The sequence below is a fragment of the Phyllopteryx taeniolatus genome, chromosome 18 (assembly GCF_024500385.1).
Source record: "Phyllopteryx taeniolatus isolate TA_2022b chromosome 18, UOR_Ptae_1.2, whole genome shotgun sequence".
In the NCBI taxonomy this organism is placed as follows: domain Eukaryota; kingdom Metazoa; phylum Chordata; class Actinopteri; order Syngnathiformes; family Syngnathidae; genus Phyllopteryx; species Phyllopteryx taeniolatus.
In genome coordinates, this window is record NC_084519.1 from 9,023,507 (window position 1) to 9,040,236 (window position 16,730).

The 16,730-nt window shown below is 38.7% G+C and overlaps 1 protein-coding gene across 1 annotated transcript in view; it reads left to right on the plus strand.

Annotated features, from left to right (window-relative positions):
- Positions 1-16,730, plus strand: part of nbas (NBAS subunit of NRZ tethering complex) — a 170,552-nt gene that overhangs the window by 70,941 nt on the left and 82,881 nt on the right. The window contains 7 exon segments of the mRNA XM_061753787.1: positions 1,979-2,092; positions 7,750-7,863; positions 9,083-9,240; positions 10,115-10,198; positions 11,707-11,871; positions 12,625-12,738; positions 15,575-15,698. Of these exon segments, the coding sequence (XP_061609771.1) occupies positions 1,979-2,092; positions 7,750-7,863; positions 9,083-9,240; positions 10,115-10,198; positions 11,707-11,871; positions 12,625-12,738; positions 15,575-15,698 (873 nt within the window).

A 16,730-nucleotide genomic window follows, 5' to 3' on the forward strand; every position in this document is an offset into this window, starting at 1 on the left:
AAAACTAGATAACCAGATTTAAAAAATATTTCAACTAAAACTAGACTGTTAAATGTATTGAAATTTACGATGTTTTTTTTTAATTACAGCTAATGTTGAAAATGTTAAAATTAAAGCTAAATAAACAAAATTCTTGTAAAAAATATTCAAATTAAAGTTAAATAAGTGTTAAAAAATGTGAATGAAGCTAAATAAACAAAAAAATTTCAAAATAAGAGCTAAGTAAACATGTTTGAAAATATTCAGATTTGAAGATAAATAAAGCATTAACAATTTAAAAAAAAAATCTGTATAAATGTTGTTTTTAAAATTTAAGCTAAATAAAAGTATTATATTATAATGTGTTAAAAGTGTTACAATTAAAGTAAATAATTTTTTCAGATTTATTTATTTATTTTTAATTGTTTTACATTATTGGTGTTATTTTCTGGGCGGCAACTGGTTAGCACATCTGCCGCAGAGTTCTGAGGACCCTGGTTCAAATCCGGCCTCCCCTGTGTAGAGTTTGCATGTTCTCCCTGTGCCTGCGTGGCTTTTCTCCTGGTACTCTGGTTTCCTCGCACATTTCAAAAACATGCATCATAGGTAAATTGAAGACTCTAAATTGCCCAAAGGTGTGAATCTGAGTGCGACTGGTTGTTTGTTTATATGTGCCCTGCGATTGGCTGGCGACCAGTTAAGGCAGTACCCTGCCTCTCACCCAGAGTCAGCTGGGATAGGCTCGAGCACATTCTGCATGTTCTAATTTAATGCAAGAGCTGTAACTAATATTTAGCATTACACAGATGATAATGCTATTTTTTGTCATTTAAAAAAAAAAAATTGCAATGGTGTTGAGCATTTTCGATGTGAGAGGGACAAAATATTACGCCTTTCAGTGTGATGCAGTGCAAGTGGTACCTTGACTTATGAGTGCATCAAACGTATTTGTATTTTTTTGCTTTGTGTTGCGAGACAAATTTTGAGTTACAAGCAAGCATCAGATATGCTGCCACTCGAATGAACTTGAAAAATAAATGGAGGAATTAGGAACTGTAATGGCCTCGCATGTAGACATGGAACTCTACTCCATGACAAAACAAAATTTTTATATTTATGCCTCAATATGATACCTTTTTGATTAAATTCATGTCACTTCCGAGTTAATGCCAATACATCTGACCCGACTCGGGTTTTTCGAGATATGAGCTGTCATTTGGACGATTTTTTCTTTTTGCTTTGACTTGCGTGCAAAAAGTTGAGATACAAGCGCTGTATGGTGGCAGTGAACTCAACAAGCGGTAGTTAGGAAGATAGTGAACAAATCTTCAAAAAAGAGGCTTCAAACTGTTTAATACCACTACCGGTTAAAGTTTACTGTCAAACTAAATATAAAACAGACATTCACATGCTGTGTATTTTAAACAGCCAAACAAATGTCTTAAGAAAGGCCCCACTAGCTTAATGTTAACGCTAATTAGCATCTATGTTGTGGTGCTATAACACTTTAAGCAAGGGAGTGAACTCAAACAGAGAGACAATTTAACAATATTCACAATCATATATTCTTTATCCTCTGCAAAGGACAATTATTAATAGTGCCGTACTGATTAGCTGAGAGACGAGTTGAGACGTGTCAATAAACAGTATATTTGTCTGTTTACAAAATTATAGAGTGCTATTTTTCTTCATTAAAATATACATTACACAAAATTCTCGTTTTTTTTTTGGGAGAAGGCTGAAATGGATAAATGGCATTCCATTCATTTCACTGGGGGACCAATGATTTGAGATATGAGTGTTTTGAGTTACAAGCGTCATCACAGAACAAATTAAACTCGTATATTGAGGCAGCACTGCACACAATTCCACAATTCGACAGCTTAACTTCCCGTGGTAGTTTACTGGAAATTTTCCGCCTCTTTGCCATCTGACCTGTAACCGGTTTTAACCAGCGCTTTCCTGTCTGATGCCTTCCTTTTTGTGTCCCGCCATGTAGTGCGTCTGCGCTCCGATCGGCTGTCTCTCATGGAGGAGTGCGTCGCCCACTGCGCCGCTGCCTACAAGCACTCCACCACTCTGCTCTGTGTGGCAGCTCTTCTGCGAGTGGCAGGTATATTATTGTGAACAAAAATCTTTCTTTATTTGATGATGTTGCTGATGTGGAAAACTGCCGCAGTGTAGCGCTAACTACTGGGGAGGCGGACTTACTTGATGTCCGATTTTTTTGCCTCATGTATCGGTGGATGGTAACGGCAGCCTTCATGAGTACGCGATACATTGAAATAAGGTCTGTTTCGGCCTGGTATCGGTAATCGCCCAACAGGGCAGCTGTGGCTCGGTAGGTAGTGACCGAAGGGTCCCTGGTTCAAATCCTGGCTCCGACTGTCCGCATGTCGATGTGTCCTTTGGCAAGACACTTTGCTCCCAGTGGGCCTGGCAGCGCCTTGCCATTGGTATATTAGTGTGTGGGTGAATGTGAGGCTTTATAAAGCGCTTTGGGCACAGTGATGGTGTAGATAAAGCGCTATATAAGTGCAGTCCATTTACCATCCCTCTTTGAAATATTTGGTAAGTAACAACTTTTTTCCACGAAGTAACAACTTTTTTCCACTGAACGCGCTCTCTAGGTACTTCAGGAAATGTAAAAAGAAAATAAAACATTCATTTTTTTTTAAAGAAATTCAATGTTGTACAACTATGAAACTACTTATTTTTCAGAAAATGAGTACCTACTTCTTTGCTTTGTCAAGTAACAAGAGTGGAAACAAGCTGATGTTAGCCATGCCAGTTACCTAGTTTGCAATTCACTCTTTGAACTGAAGACGGGCTAAGTCTCGTAACGGGTTACAAACATTCATTTCAAGATAGCGGTACAAGATTACTTTGAATTTGTCGAAGAGTGTTGGGTGGTTCTCTCGTAAATTTCATATCGAATTGGAAGTATTGCCTCCTTGTTTTGCAAAACATCCTTCCTCGACCAAGCCATGGTACCCGAAAAATCCCAAAAGAGATGACTTTTTTGACAAAGGGAAATGTCATTGGGCTCAGTGAATGCTCCCAGTAACAACGGGAGTTGGAGGGATCAGTGTTACTTTGCCTGCACTGATGACCCCTCCCCCCCAAAAAATAAAAATGCTCATACCGCGTATGGCAAGTTTTAGCAGTTTTGAAACTGTGACTTTCTAAAGCCGCAGGTACCTCGGAAGTGTTTTTTATGTCTGATAATGAACTGTCGTAAGTTGTAGGGCTGCACAATTATGGCCAAAATAATAATGATTATTTTGATCAATATTGTAATCACGATTCTAAATCATGATTATTCTTCATGTTAGGGAAAAATCTTTATTTTTATTGCACTACTTTTTCGCAAACAGTATATAACAGTTTTCAGTTCATAATGAATCTTTAAATGAGAATAATTAAGCAATAATAAAAAATAAATATACTTTAGCAAGGGGTAACTGAATGAATGTGCTATTACAAAGTGCAATCAGGAATTGCAACTTAATGGAAGCAAATACAGTTAATGCATAGAGGGCAATAACATTAGGCTGCAAGCACCAACTATTCATTTTCAAATCCTTGTTGTCAAAATAGTGAAATGTCAAGGACAGTACGTCTCCGATGTTCTGCTTGACCATTGGTCGGTCGAGCACGGTCACAAACTGCAAAGAACTCAGCAGTTGTGATTTCCCACTCTATTTACTCCCGGCGTTTTTTCATTGCGGTCAGGCCAGCCAAAAAGTTGAAGTCAAGGCAGCCACTACAACGATTGTTAATAGTGTCTTACTGTGATACGCCGACACTCCGCCAACGTGCGGAGAGGGCCAACTTCAAAATAAAAGCTTCATATATTACTACATAGGATATCAGTGCCATTTTAGGCTTTTATTTTTAAGTTGGCACCAGAGAGGAGTGCCGGAGCTTAACGAACCCTTAACTGCGCGTTCGCCACCTAATGGCTGGCTGAGTAGGTTGCGGCCACTGCTCCAAATGAAGCACTTTTCATATGGAGCAGCGCAGATGAAAATTTCCATTTTTCAAATGCAAAAAATCGCTGGCGATCAGACTCATTTCATCGTGTCTGCCAAAATCGCGATCATGATTAAAATTCGATTAATTCTGCAGCCCTAGTAAGTTGTATTAAAATCCCCCATATAGCCGATGTGTAAAGAATGAACAGCGATATATACTGTAACTTATCCTTCAGCCTAAGAGATGTTATCGATATCTCATTCAATTGTACCGATCATAATAATGATGTGATGTATCGGGCTGGAAATGTGTCTGTTTGATGCAATCTGCTCCGCAACGAGCAATAAATAAGCAGCTAGTAAAAATCTGAGTATCCAGCGTTGCCTGAGGGGCATTCAACCTTATGTAAATGTTGCACAATTATCAATAATGTCTTGCTGTGTTAAGTTTGTAGGGAAAAAAAGAAGTACCCCTCCCTCTCTCTGCTTTGTTGCTGTGTAAACCGTTGCCTGGGGCAATGTTTATTACCTCACTATTTCAACCATCAGTTTCCTGTATGCCTTGCTGTTGATTGACAGCTAACTCCATCCAAGGAAGGGCGGGTATGAAGTCTTTTTTTTTTTCCTTTTAAAGTTTGTATTAGAGTTAATAGAGCTAAATAAATTGGATTTATTTGAACTTCCTCTGAAAAAAACTAAAAGGATCCCCCAACTAGCGGCCTTGTGGCGTTTTGTTCTCCTCGCATCAAGTCAGCGGGCCCCTCTCTGAGATGAGAGGAGGAATAAACATATTTTTAAATAAATAAAATGCAGCAGTCGGGGTGGGGCGGGGGGCAGCTTTTGAAGGGGTGCATAGCTCTGGGACTGTGAGGTGAATATTTAATGCAGGTATCTCACCGGTATGGCCGCCAAGGGTTTGGTTTCTGCCTCATAAAAAAAGGCTTAGTGAGGTTTTTGGAGTGGGGGTTCAGAAACTGTTTTTGTCTGAAGGTAGCCTTTGTTATCATGCACTAATTTAGAATTACATTGTGCTGACTTAAGTGGGAGCCTTCTAATGATTTTTCAAAGAGCCTTGGTGGCTACACTTGTAGTCTTGTCCACATGAATGTGTTTTGCCACCCCCCCCCCCCCCCAAAAAAAACATACATTTTTCTAGGAAATTGAGTTTTGGTGACTTGATTACGGTTTATTGTCGATTACTCGAAAAAAATAATCAATCAATGAGGAAAATGATACTTGTAGCCCGAGTACAACCCCAGGATACATTGGAATCCTTGTTCATGGTTCATTCAACATACACAAACAGTATTATTTAACGAAATGCAGTTACGGGAATGTGCTCTCTATCTTAAAGAGGTCTTTATAAACTCAGTGTCTTGGAGTTTAATGTTTTGCTTTACTTTAAAGTACTTTCTAGAATTGTTGAAACTATGTAATAGCGTTTGTCAAAAGTTAACGGACCCCCGATTTAATAGAGAGTGACATTTCTGCCATCTAAAATGGCAAAAACAAAAAGAAGAACTCCCTTGTGTTGTGGCCCCTTTAAAGGGTGAGCAAGACCGAGAACGAGGTAGCTGCAGCATAGCTATAAAGGATTGTGCAGTAGGGGGTATGCCATATATACGGTATATCTGGTCAATCCTATAAATCTGGCCTATGGTAGAAATTTGTATTCTCCCTTGTCGCGATGATTGTTGATGACGTCATCGTGTGTGTCTGACCACTAGATAGTTGCTTAGCTATCGTCACGAAACACCAGAATAAGTGCATAGGTGGTACAGTAAACTTCACACAGAGGTTTGTCTGGAACCGCGTTACAGCGGAGAGTAACCAAGTATGAACATCAAGTTAGCAGGTAAATTAATCAGTGGCCAGAGAGAAAATAATCCCCACAATCCCACAAAAATGTATGAATACGTTACCGTACCGTAGTATGTCAGCCAGGAGGAGAGCCTATAATGCCAAAAGTGTATTAATCTACAGTACATATATGTATATCCTACTAATGTTTTTCATACAAATATTTACTGTAATTATGACTTCACGACTGCAGTAGCCTAGGTTAGTAATAGACTTCAACATGTTCCGACTTTCTATTTACATTGCCGCTGTAGTTACAGAACTCCACTGTAAACTGAGGAACCACATTGATAGAAACTTGTGGTGTTCCCCTAGGTTCTATACTAAATCCACAGATTTTTACTTATGTACTTTAGTCTACATGAATGTCAAAATTGCCTGGCATTGCAGTAGATAACTACCGTAATTTCTCGTGTATAATACACACCCATGTATAATACGCACCCCCAAAGTTGACCTCAAAATTCTGGAAAACCCTTCTAGCTATGTATAATGCATTTTTACAATGCATGATTTTGCTTCTACCCATATGATGAAAACATGAAGCATAATCTGTATTTTGTTAGTTTTTTATCAAAGATTTATTCTGAAATTAAGCACTTTATTTGAACACGTAATCCTTTTTTTTTAATATACTGGCTCTTATTTTGAAATTCACAGCTCTACTTTTAGTTACTAAATTAGAAAACACACAGTTGTTTGATTACCCAGGCAGAATTTGTAAGATGGGCACAATTCTTTAAAGAAAACATGAAGGACCAGGCGAACCACATTTAATTTTATTTTAATGGGATTCAAATTAAACGGTCAAGCATTTCAGAAAAGCATTATCATTAAACAAAACATAACCATAAAGAAATTAATGATGGTTGTTGTTCAGTCATATTTAAAAAAAAAAAAAAAAAAAACATTTCACAAATTCTGCCAGGGTATGTAAACTTATGAGCACAACTGTACATATACGCAGTCATATGTATCCCTGTCATATTGGAATGAAAGTGTAGGCTACACTTTTTTTTTAACCACTACGTGGTGGTGGCATTTTGGAATGAAAGTGTACAGCTTTTTGATAACCACTAGATGGCGGCATACATTTATAAAATGTGAAAGTTTTTTTCCATTTTATAAATCTATACCTATTACAATATAAACAAATTTTGGGGAAAAAAACGCGCATTATACACGAGAAATTACGGTAGCTGTGTTCCACAAGGCTCAGTCGGTCCACTCTACATAAATGTAATAATTACTTGGCATCCCTTTAGGAAAGCTAGATTAGATAGTTAGAGACAGACAGACAGATAGACAGTGCATTCTCGCTTACGTACAAACTGTAGGATCGGAACTTTGTCATAAACTGAGGACCCCCTGTACATCGACAGTATAATAAACACATATTTTAACTGCGATATTGTAATCGTAACCCAAACACAGCTGATGTCGGAGTGGTACTACTATACTTCTACAATGGTAATACTGGTCAAATTGTGATTTTAGCCATATTGTCCTGAGCAGCCTATACAGAAACACTGCTTTTCATCTTCTTTCTCTTGTCCTTTTGTATTTGTATTTTTAATTTTTTTAATATAGTTGTGTCGGTGATGGTATATAAATAGTCCTGAGACGCGGCGTGAATACTAACACTAAAAGCAATCCTGCCGACACTGTAATGCAGGAATGCCTTTCTCCATGTTTATCTGTGGCCGGCCGAGATGAAGAGCCACCACAGTAACCTCATTTACTGGGGCAGACAACGATTAATATGCTTCCTCGTTGTTCCGACCTTCAGAAGGCAGAAGGAGATTTATTGAGACAGATTTAAGACGTGATGAGCAGGATTATGAGTTTAGGGTGTTGGTCAAGATGAAAATAAATATCATTTATTTAAAAAAGCAGCTTTTATGTGTTTGTGTGTGTGTGTGTGTCTATCAAGGGGATGATGAGGCTACCCGCAAAGGCCAAGTGTTGACCCTGCTAGCTGAGCAAGCCCTCCAGTGTCTGGACTTCAAGGCTTCTTACATCCACTGTCAGGATCTCATGACTGCAGGTACATCGTTAGCAGAGCACTAATGTATTTACACGCACACATCCACCAAGCACCACAAGTGATGTTTTGACTTATTTGGGAACAGCATCTCTAAAATGAGCAATTTCGAAACTCTGTGGAGCCGCGAGGCATACATTTCTGTGGTTGATTATTTGGGGAAATTGCTCATCAATTAATCAAGTAATTCTAATTCCTCGTGGATTCTGATAGCAGATTGGTACATGTTGTAATTTGCAGTGAATGTCTGTTATGTCGCGGTTCATTGTTCATGCCTCCTCTATATCGCAGATTTTTAAGCAATTTTTTTATGGGTTTTTATGGTATACAGGCAAGTCCAAATTTAGACTTGTGCTTAAGTATTGTTGTATGGTCTATTTGTATGTGTTGATGCTCTCCGTGTTAGTTGTTTGAAGATTCATAAGTACTGTCACATTCATTTTGATTTTTGTTAGCCTGTCAATGACGTTGCACGTTATATGTTACCATTAAGCTAGTTGACTTTCATAAGACAAAATTACATGGCTTGGTTTAACATTTTGGTGTTTAAATATACAGTGTTTAATTGTACTTTGATTTGTGTAAAGTTCTAGTGGGAGTGACGAACAGCTTTAAAACAAGAACGTGTCTTTTTTTCGTTTCGTCGACGCAATGTTATACTGTAGTCTCCCATTTCTTGACAGCAAGAGAGTGAGAACAAGAGCTAAGGAATAAACCGCAATAAACTGGGATTTGTACCTCTTTTCAATGATTGTTTGCCTAACATGGAAGATGTAATTATGTTACGTAAAAATCATCGTGGGAATATGAGATTTTCATATGCGACAATATGTTATATAACCTCTTTAGATGCTTCATTTATTATGAGTTCAGTCTGTTTTTTTTTTTTTAATCAGAGTTGCCAGCGTTTTAAACAATTATCCTGCTTGCATCCTATCTTAGACGGTCCGATTCAAGGTCGACTGCGTTTGTGTACGCTCCACTCAGGAGAACGATTACCAGAACATAATATATTGCACTGTGTAATTCTTCTCCGTGTGCTTCATACAATTTGCCTGCAGGGATTTAAACGTGATTGTTTTTTCTGGCCTCGCTTTAAACAACAACAAAAAATCATACCGAGGAAAATCACTCCAAGGGAAGTCACTTCTGAGGCACAACACAGAGAGAAATGTGGGAGACCATGTGAGAAAGCTGGATATGTCCCTCTCCCCGCTTTCAGGTTACAGTCTGGCCTGGGATGTGTGCAGTCTGCTGGGCCAGTGCGAAGGTTTCACTGACCTGGAAGCCAGACAGCAGCTGCTGGCCTTCTCGCTCACACACTGTCCGCCCGACAACATCCACACACTCTTGGCTGCCTCCAGCGATCTGCAGACCCAGGTTGAAGCACTTATCATCCATAACATTTGTTTGTAGTAACCCATAAATAGTCCATTCAGAAAATGTCTTGGAAGGATGTAAGAGATGACTGGGAGCCAGTCACAAGAGGTAGTCATGACCTATCACCGAGGACAAAACTCCTTTCAACTCAGTTTTTCCTTGCGTCTGGGTCATTTCATTTCAGTGTAATGTGACTATTGGTGTTGGCATCTCCCAGAGCTTTGTCTGGTGTGCTGTCCCAAGTTTTTAACGCAAAGTTATGTCAAAACAACACAAAATGAAAAGGGTAACCAGTTAAAATATGCCCAACAAATGTATACTGTAGCGGTGCAATGGTTAATCGATTACTTGACAATTAATTGATTGTAAAATTAATCAACTATTTTGATAATTGATTAATCGTTTACGGGCATTGTTTAACTTAAAATTTTCCAAATCCTCGAAATTTCAGCCTCTGAACAGTAAATGCCTATGCTCAGATTCCTGTAGTCCTCCATGAAAGCGGACTAATTATCTTTGTTTTATTAAAATAAGACATTTGAAAACATATTTTACTTTGGAAAACAATGACCAACATTTTTGCACATTTTCTGACATGTTATGTACCAAACCAGGAACCGAATCATAATCAATTTATGTATGTGCATTTTATGCACTGTCAATTTGAAATAATGTCTTGTTTTCTAATAAAGAGATGCAAATTTCGTCTTAATCTGATTCACAGATTAATTGAAAAAAATAAATAAATCAACAGATCAATCGATTATTAAAATCACCATTAGTTGCAACCCTAATATAATGCATATTTTGCATTAATGGTAGTCTCCTGAGTACAAAAATAAACCAATGTCATCCATCTTTTAATGTCTTGCAGGTCTTGTACCAGGCAGTCAACTATCAAATGGAGCCTGAGATTTCAGATGGTGCAATAGAAGTAGATGAAAGCAACTCATCCAAGGTGTGTTTATTTGTATCCATTTGGTAAAAATATTAGCCCCCCCCCCCCCCCCCCCCCCGTCCCCCCCCTACCCCACTGTCCAATCGATTAGCTTGTCTCATCTTCCTCTCCTAACGTCCCGCTTTGTGAGATTTCCTGCAGCCTTCCTGCATATTTGATGAGGTGTAAATCCGGTGTTAAGGTTCCTGGGTTTGTTTGGATTATTTATGCCTTTTCTTTCTCTCTCTCTCTCTCCTCACTATCAGACAGGCCAGCTTTATGATGTCTTGAGTGGGCGTTTAATGTTTAATGACTTAACATGGCATCGCCTTTTGTGTATGCATGGCTGCTCATTTGAAGCGATCTGTTGTCATTTTGTTGTCCTCTGCTCCTCACCTTTCAAGACGCAAGCCCCCTCCAGACATCTCTAGAGGTCTCCATGCTTGTTGTTGTTGTTGTTTTTTATAAACAAACATCTTGAGTGTGAGTCAGTGTTTAAAGTATTGATGACAAATTCAGCCCAGTGCCCACCAAATGTGACTTTTGAAATCCTTTCATATGATGGTGTAGTAACCCGCCCTCTATTAACTCAACTGGAAACCAACCGATTCCTGCCACCAATGAATATATTTGTCAAGTCCGTTTTTCATCGGGCAGCTTGTCTATGAAATTCAGGTTTGTAAACCGCTGTAATGTTTCACAGATCCTTGTAGATGGCGGCATTTTATTGCTTTGAATTTCAGATCAGCGCAGCTTTTGAGTAGAAGATAAAGATTAGGGGGATAACCTCCACATGTCATGTCGATTATGAGGGAAGGAAATACCAACACATTGGAAGCCGGACAAGTTTCCATACCTCACACTTGAAAAGAGTATGTACAGTGTATGTATGGTATAAACGGAGTATGTGTTGCAGTAGGTAGTAGTAGTGTCATGGTCAAGTGAAAAGATGTTGCAGTTGATGGAATGAATGACGAACGGCATGTAAAAAAGACACTGACCACTCGAGCCACGTGGTACGTCAGTGTCGCTCACGGTGCATTTCTTTAAGTAAATTTTTATTTTCCCATCAAAAGCCCTTTTCTCAGTCTTTTTCTTCTTGTTTTATAATTAGATTTTTCACAAAGTAAAAAATATTAGCGCTCGTTTTCTCTGCTTTTTGGTCAGAAACTGGTGTTTTGGGTGAAACCAACCCATGTTCTGGTGTTGAGTACTAAAGGACAGAAAAATCGAGAAATAAACTTTTCTTCTGGTGAAAGAAGAGAGTCTAATCATTCTTTTGGTAAATTCAGTGCTTATATTGTCACAGAACACAATATTCTGGGGGTCTTGAAAGATCAGTCAAAATGGTCTAAAACGGTTGGCGATATGTGAAACTTTGGTTTGAAAATGGCTGCCAGTCAGTGAGTTACGAGTGACTGCAAACTACAATACAACACAATCACAATGTGATTAAAAATAATGTTAGTCTATGTTTTTGTGTGAATGTTGGATCAAAGGCAGGAATTTTATTGTGTCCCACCTTACAGGCGGTGGGCCCCCACGGGGTGACGGCGGGGGATCTGCTCCACAGGACGACCGCCAAGACCATGAAGGTGCTGGCCACGACGGGTCTGACCACCAAGGCCGTGCTGAGCGCGGTCGGCGATCACCGCTGGTTGAAGCAGTCGCTCAACTACCTGCGCCCGCTGAATGTATGTACTTAAGAAAATATCTAGGACACCTGGATGGAAATGAATATGCACGCACTTAGTTTCGTGGCTGACCAGTTCCTTCTGCACCGAAGCATTACAGCGTTCTATTTTTAACGAAACAGGCTTGCGTATATGTATCCAACCTATTTTTCATTCTTTATTGTCTAAAAAGTATCCAGACTTTCAATCTTCAGGCAACATAATGCCGCACGGCTCCCGCAACGTAGGAGAAGAGGGGGAGTTTCATAATACCTCTCAGACAGTTACTAGATTTACTTCTCAAGGTATTTTCAACACTTTAAATGGGTTAATAATGTTTAAAAATAACAGACCTTTTTGAGGCCAGATCAATAGAATAGATTTGGGAAAAAAAATAAATTCACCATATTTAGACATTACGTGTTTTCCGCCTGACAGCGACAATGTATAAGAAAGCTAGAATTAAATAAACTTTGCATCACGTACGCACTCTAGATTTCGTATTTACGTGCATGTCGGCCACCGAAAAGACTACACGGGCATCACATGAGAGCGACCAATCAAGAAGCTGGTCTTGTGCACAACTGACAAGCCTGCCTGTTGAATAGTTCAGCATCTTGTCCTTTGCCGTAGGCTGGACTTGCCCAGTGGATGCCTGGGTAGAGATTGATGATCCTGGGCTTGCTGCTGATATTTATGTGGAGAGTTGTTGGCTTTCCGTAAGGCAACGAGAAACATGTTGAATAAAGTTTATTTTGATTTTGTGTTTTTCAGTGTCCAGACGACGGAGCCGCCAGCAAGGTTCGCTCAAGTGAGAATTCCAAGCTGGAACGTCAAGGTTGTTGCTCCTTCTATCAAGAGCTCATTGACCTTCCCTATGTAGACCTGGTGAGTGGATGCAGATGGGGGGCCCAATCTGGACTCCCCAGATCTAATATTAGATTATTTCGCTTCTAATTCCAAGGAGACATATTTTGGAAAAGTGACTATCCTAGTAGTACAGTCCTGACTTGTCAGTTTTGTAGGGTTTTGTACAAAAATCATTACATAGACATATTATGAACACTAGTTATCACATTAGCTTTAGCCGATTTGAAGTAACCCATATCCACCCGAAACATTTGTTTTGTTTCCAACTTGGAGAACCTAATTCAGTCTGTTTTTATTTTTTTCAATTTTTTTAGGAATTTGTACAAAAATCATCCGATAACTACAGTTCATCGCATTTTTATCACTATTCTTAGCTTTTGCCTTAGCATTAGCCTCTTTGAAGTAACCTGTATCCACCGTAAATAACCCAAATAAAGAAATTCATGATTTGATTCCAACTTGGATAACTCAAGTCAGTCTCTACTTGTGAAAAATTAGTAAGATAATTTTTCCAAAAATCATCAGATAAAAGGCTGATTGACACTAGTTTAGCCTTAGTCGTAGCAATAGCCTCGCTGAAGTAACCCATATTCACATTGAGTAACCAAAATAAAGACATTTGATTCTAAAGTAGACAAACAAATTCAGCCTGTTCTGTGAAAAATAAACAAGAATTTGTACAAAAATCATCAGATAAATATGTGATTAACACTAGTTAGTCTAAACATTAGCATGTCATGAACAAGTAACCGATATCTACTTTAATTACTCCAATATTGCCATTCATATTTTGGGTCAGACTAAGACAGCCTGTTCTCATGAAAATGTTATTGGATTTTCTGCAAAAGTCATTATCTAAAAGGCTGATTGACAATTGTTATCAAAGATTAGCAATGGCCACAGCATTAGCCTCTTTGAAGTAACCCATATCCTCTGTAAATAACCAAAATAAAGACATTCATGTTTTTATTCCAATTTAACCAAATTTAACCTGTTCTTGTGGATTTATTAGGATTTTGTACAAAAATCCTCATATAAAAATGTGATTAGCAATAGTTATCAAATGTTAGCCTTAGCATTAGCTGTATAGCTAAAGCACTAACCCACATCTACTAAATACACTGGAGACATTCATATCTTAATTCTAACTTGTAAAACCTATTTCAGTCTGTTCTTGTAGAAAATTTTGAAATATACTAAAAATCACATAAAAATTGTGATAAACATTAGTTAGGTTGTAACTTATGTGGTAATTCTCTGGACCTCTGTGTAAAAGAGGCTTTATATCAACTTGTAACCGTTGTTTTTTTTTTTTAAACATCCACTGTACATACAGTTTACTATCATAAACAATTAGATGATGCCCACTGGGATACACAGTGGTTGTCAATGACAATGAATTTCCATTCTTCTTTTTTCCCCCCCATTCTTTTTGCGCTTATTATTACCCCTCCTTGCCTCGGGCAACATTCTTAAATTACAGCAAATATGCCTGAGTGGGTTCATGACTTGAGGCGTTTAATTAGATTTTCATCCTCCTTCCGATTACTTCAAACAGCTCAAAATAAAATAAAATAAAATAAAAAACGAGGCTGGGAATAAATTAATATTGATTTCGCTAATTCATTTTAATGCCAGAAGCAATTTGGGAGACGTCGGTGTGAGAGGAAGAAGAGGAGCAGCGGCGTAACATCCAACACGATTTGACATGCTGTGAGGAAAAAACAAAAACAAAGGAGCAGCCTCATGCAGGGAAAAAAAGATAACTGTCAACAGAAGTAGAAAAAAATCAAGTAAAAGAGGAGCTTGACCTTTAATGCTGGGAAAAGGATTACCCTGGGCTGATTTTTATTTTATTTGGATATTTTTTTTTTTTTTTAACTCTGAGACACAACGGTAGAAGGACTGTGCCTTACCACGCAAGTTTTTTCCACCACTGTATGACATTTTTGCACACTAGTAGGACAAGTCTGGCATACTATTAGGACAACTGCATGTTACTAGTGAGGCGAAACTGTGTACTAGTTGACATCTGTGTGCTACTAAGACTGCTAGACAGCAGCATTAGAAGCATTAGAAGTTTACGACATAATTCTATAGTGGTACTAGTACTACTAGCATGCAGTTGACATCTACTGCACAGTTTTGTCTCACTAGTAACATATAGTTGTATTAGTTGTATGCCCAAATTGTCCTACTAGTAAGGACAAAGAGTGCACTAGTACATGGACCTTAAGATAGAAGTCAAAGGTATCGAATAAACTTTGAGGAAAAAAATGTTTCAGCAGTTATTCGACAATTCAGCACACTAGTAGAATGACTGTCTCAGTAATAATGTTTTTTTTTCTCACAACTGTACGGCATTTCCGCATACTAGTAGGACATCTTTGGGGAAACTAGAACAACTACATGTTACTTGTGAGGCAAACCTACTCGTGGGCACTTTGGTCTAAAAGGGTACTAGTGCATGACAAATGCCTACTAGTTGGGCCTCGTAGTGTTGCTAGTGCAGCATAGTAGAGTTGTCAGGTTTAATTGCGTACATATATACCAAAAATGGCAGTAGTAGTGGAAAAAAATTATTAGTAAAAAAACAGTTGTTCTATTATTGCCCTGAATTGTTTTACTAGTGAGAACAAAGAGCATACTAGGACTTGAAACTTAAGCTCGATATGAAGCATATGGAATAAATGGTCAAATGTTTTTTGTTTATATCAAACACCTGTGGAATGACCTACAAATGGCTACATGTCCCAATACTTTTGTGCAAACTGTGCAAGTTGGAAACTTTTTGTAGGAATTCTCCTGCTGTTCTTTAACAGTCTTTCCTCTCGGGTGTGTCTTTATCTATCAGAGTCAAGACGTGTATTCGTCCTACAAAGATGTTCCCCCCGAGAACTTCGCCGAGGTGTTGCTGAGGACTGGCAAACTGGCCGAGGCCAAAACGGAAGGGGCGACCTTATTTCCTGCCACAGAAGGTGAACATCGTTTAAATCCTACGGTATTAAACAACCGTACAATGCCAAAATACAAAAAGTAAAATATTTTCATAATACGTACCCTTGAATTCACCTTCCTCTGATGCGGCATTGTGACGCGGTTAATTGGTACCAGATGGCTGGACCAATCACTCTCGCCGAAAACACACTTGAAGAGATGGCCTTTAAGAAAATAAACACATTGATTGAGTTTTGTCCACCAGGCTCTGATAAGGGACGTAATTAATAATGACATGAGTGGAGAGTGACCCACACACTTGCACAAACACGCACGATGCGTGTGTGTTGACGAGGCTGTAATCTGTTGTTTTTACACCCGGTTGCATTGATAAAAATACTAATACATCAACTGTTCGCAAACCAATTCGGTTGTGACCTTAGTGAGTGAGGGACTGAATGTTTAATTAAAGGTGAGCGTGCATGCTTGCATGCGTGTGGGTGAGTGGGAGTGTGTGTGTGCATGTGTAAATGAGTGAGTTAATGTGCATATACCATGCTGCCATAACAATAATATTTAAAAAAAAAAAAAAAAAAAACTGAGCAACACAGCTGGCAAATGTTACGGAATGTCCGTATTTTGTTACGGAAATCACTGAACGCTGACTAATTACGGCAGTAACACCTATTGTTCCAGATATTGGGGGAGAAAAAAATCCAGCATCCGACATTACCGGCCAGCATGGCGTTGTGTCCGGCCACCGTGATGAAAAGAGAGAGGGGGGAAAAAAAGCTGCTTGGGGGTACGCTATTTTATTAGATGAGCGTGCTCTGGCTTCCAAACAGCAGAGGAAAAGGTTCTCTTTGCGTCCAGTGTCAACGCATTGTAAGTCCCTAATCATCCCCTCTATGGTAACGAATAAGCTACACTTCTTAATATGCTTCTTTGTATCGTTTGTTATCACGGACGGCGAGCAGTGGGGTAGGCAAAGATGGAAAAGCATGATGCTAATTGCTAAGCTATCGTGTCATGAAGTCGCAAAACACTGAAATAAGTGATTGGGTTATACAGTT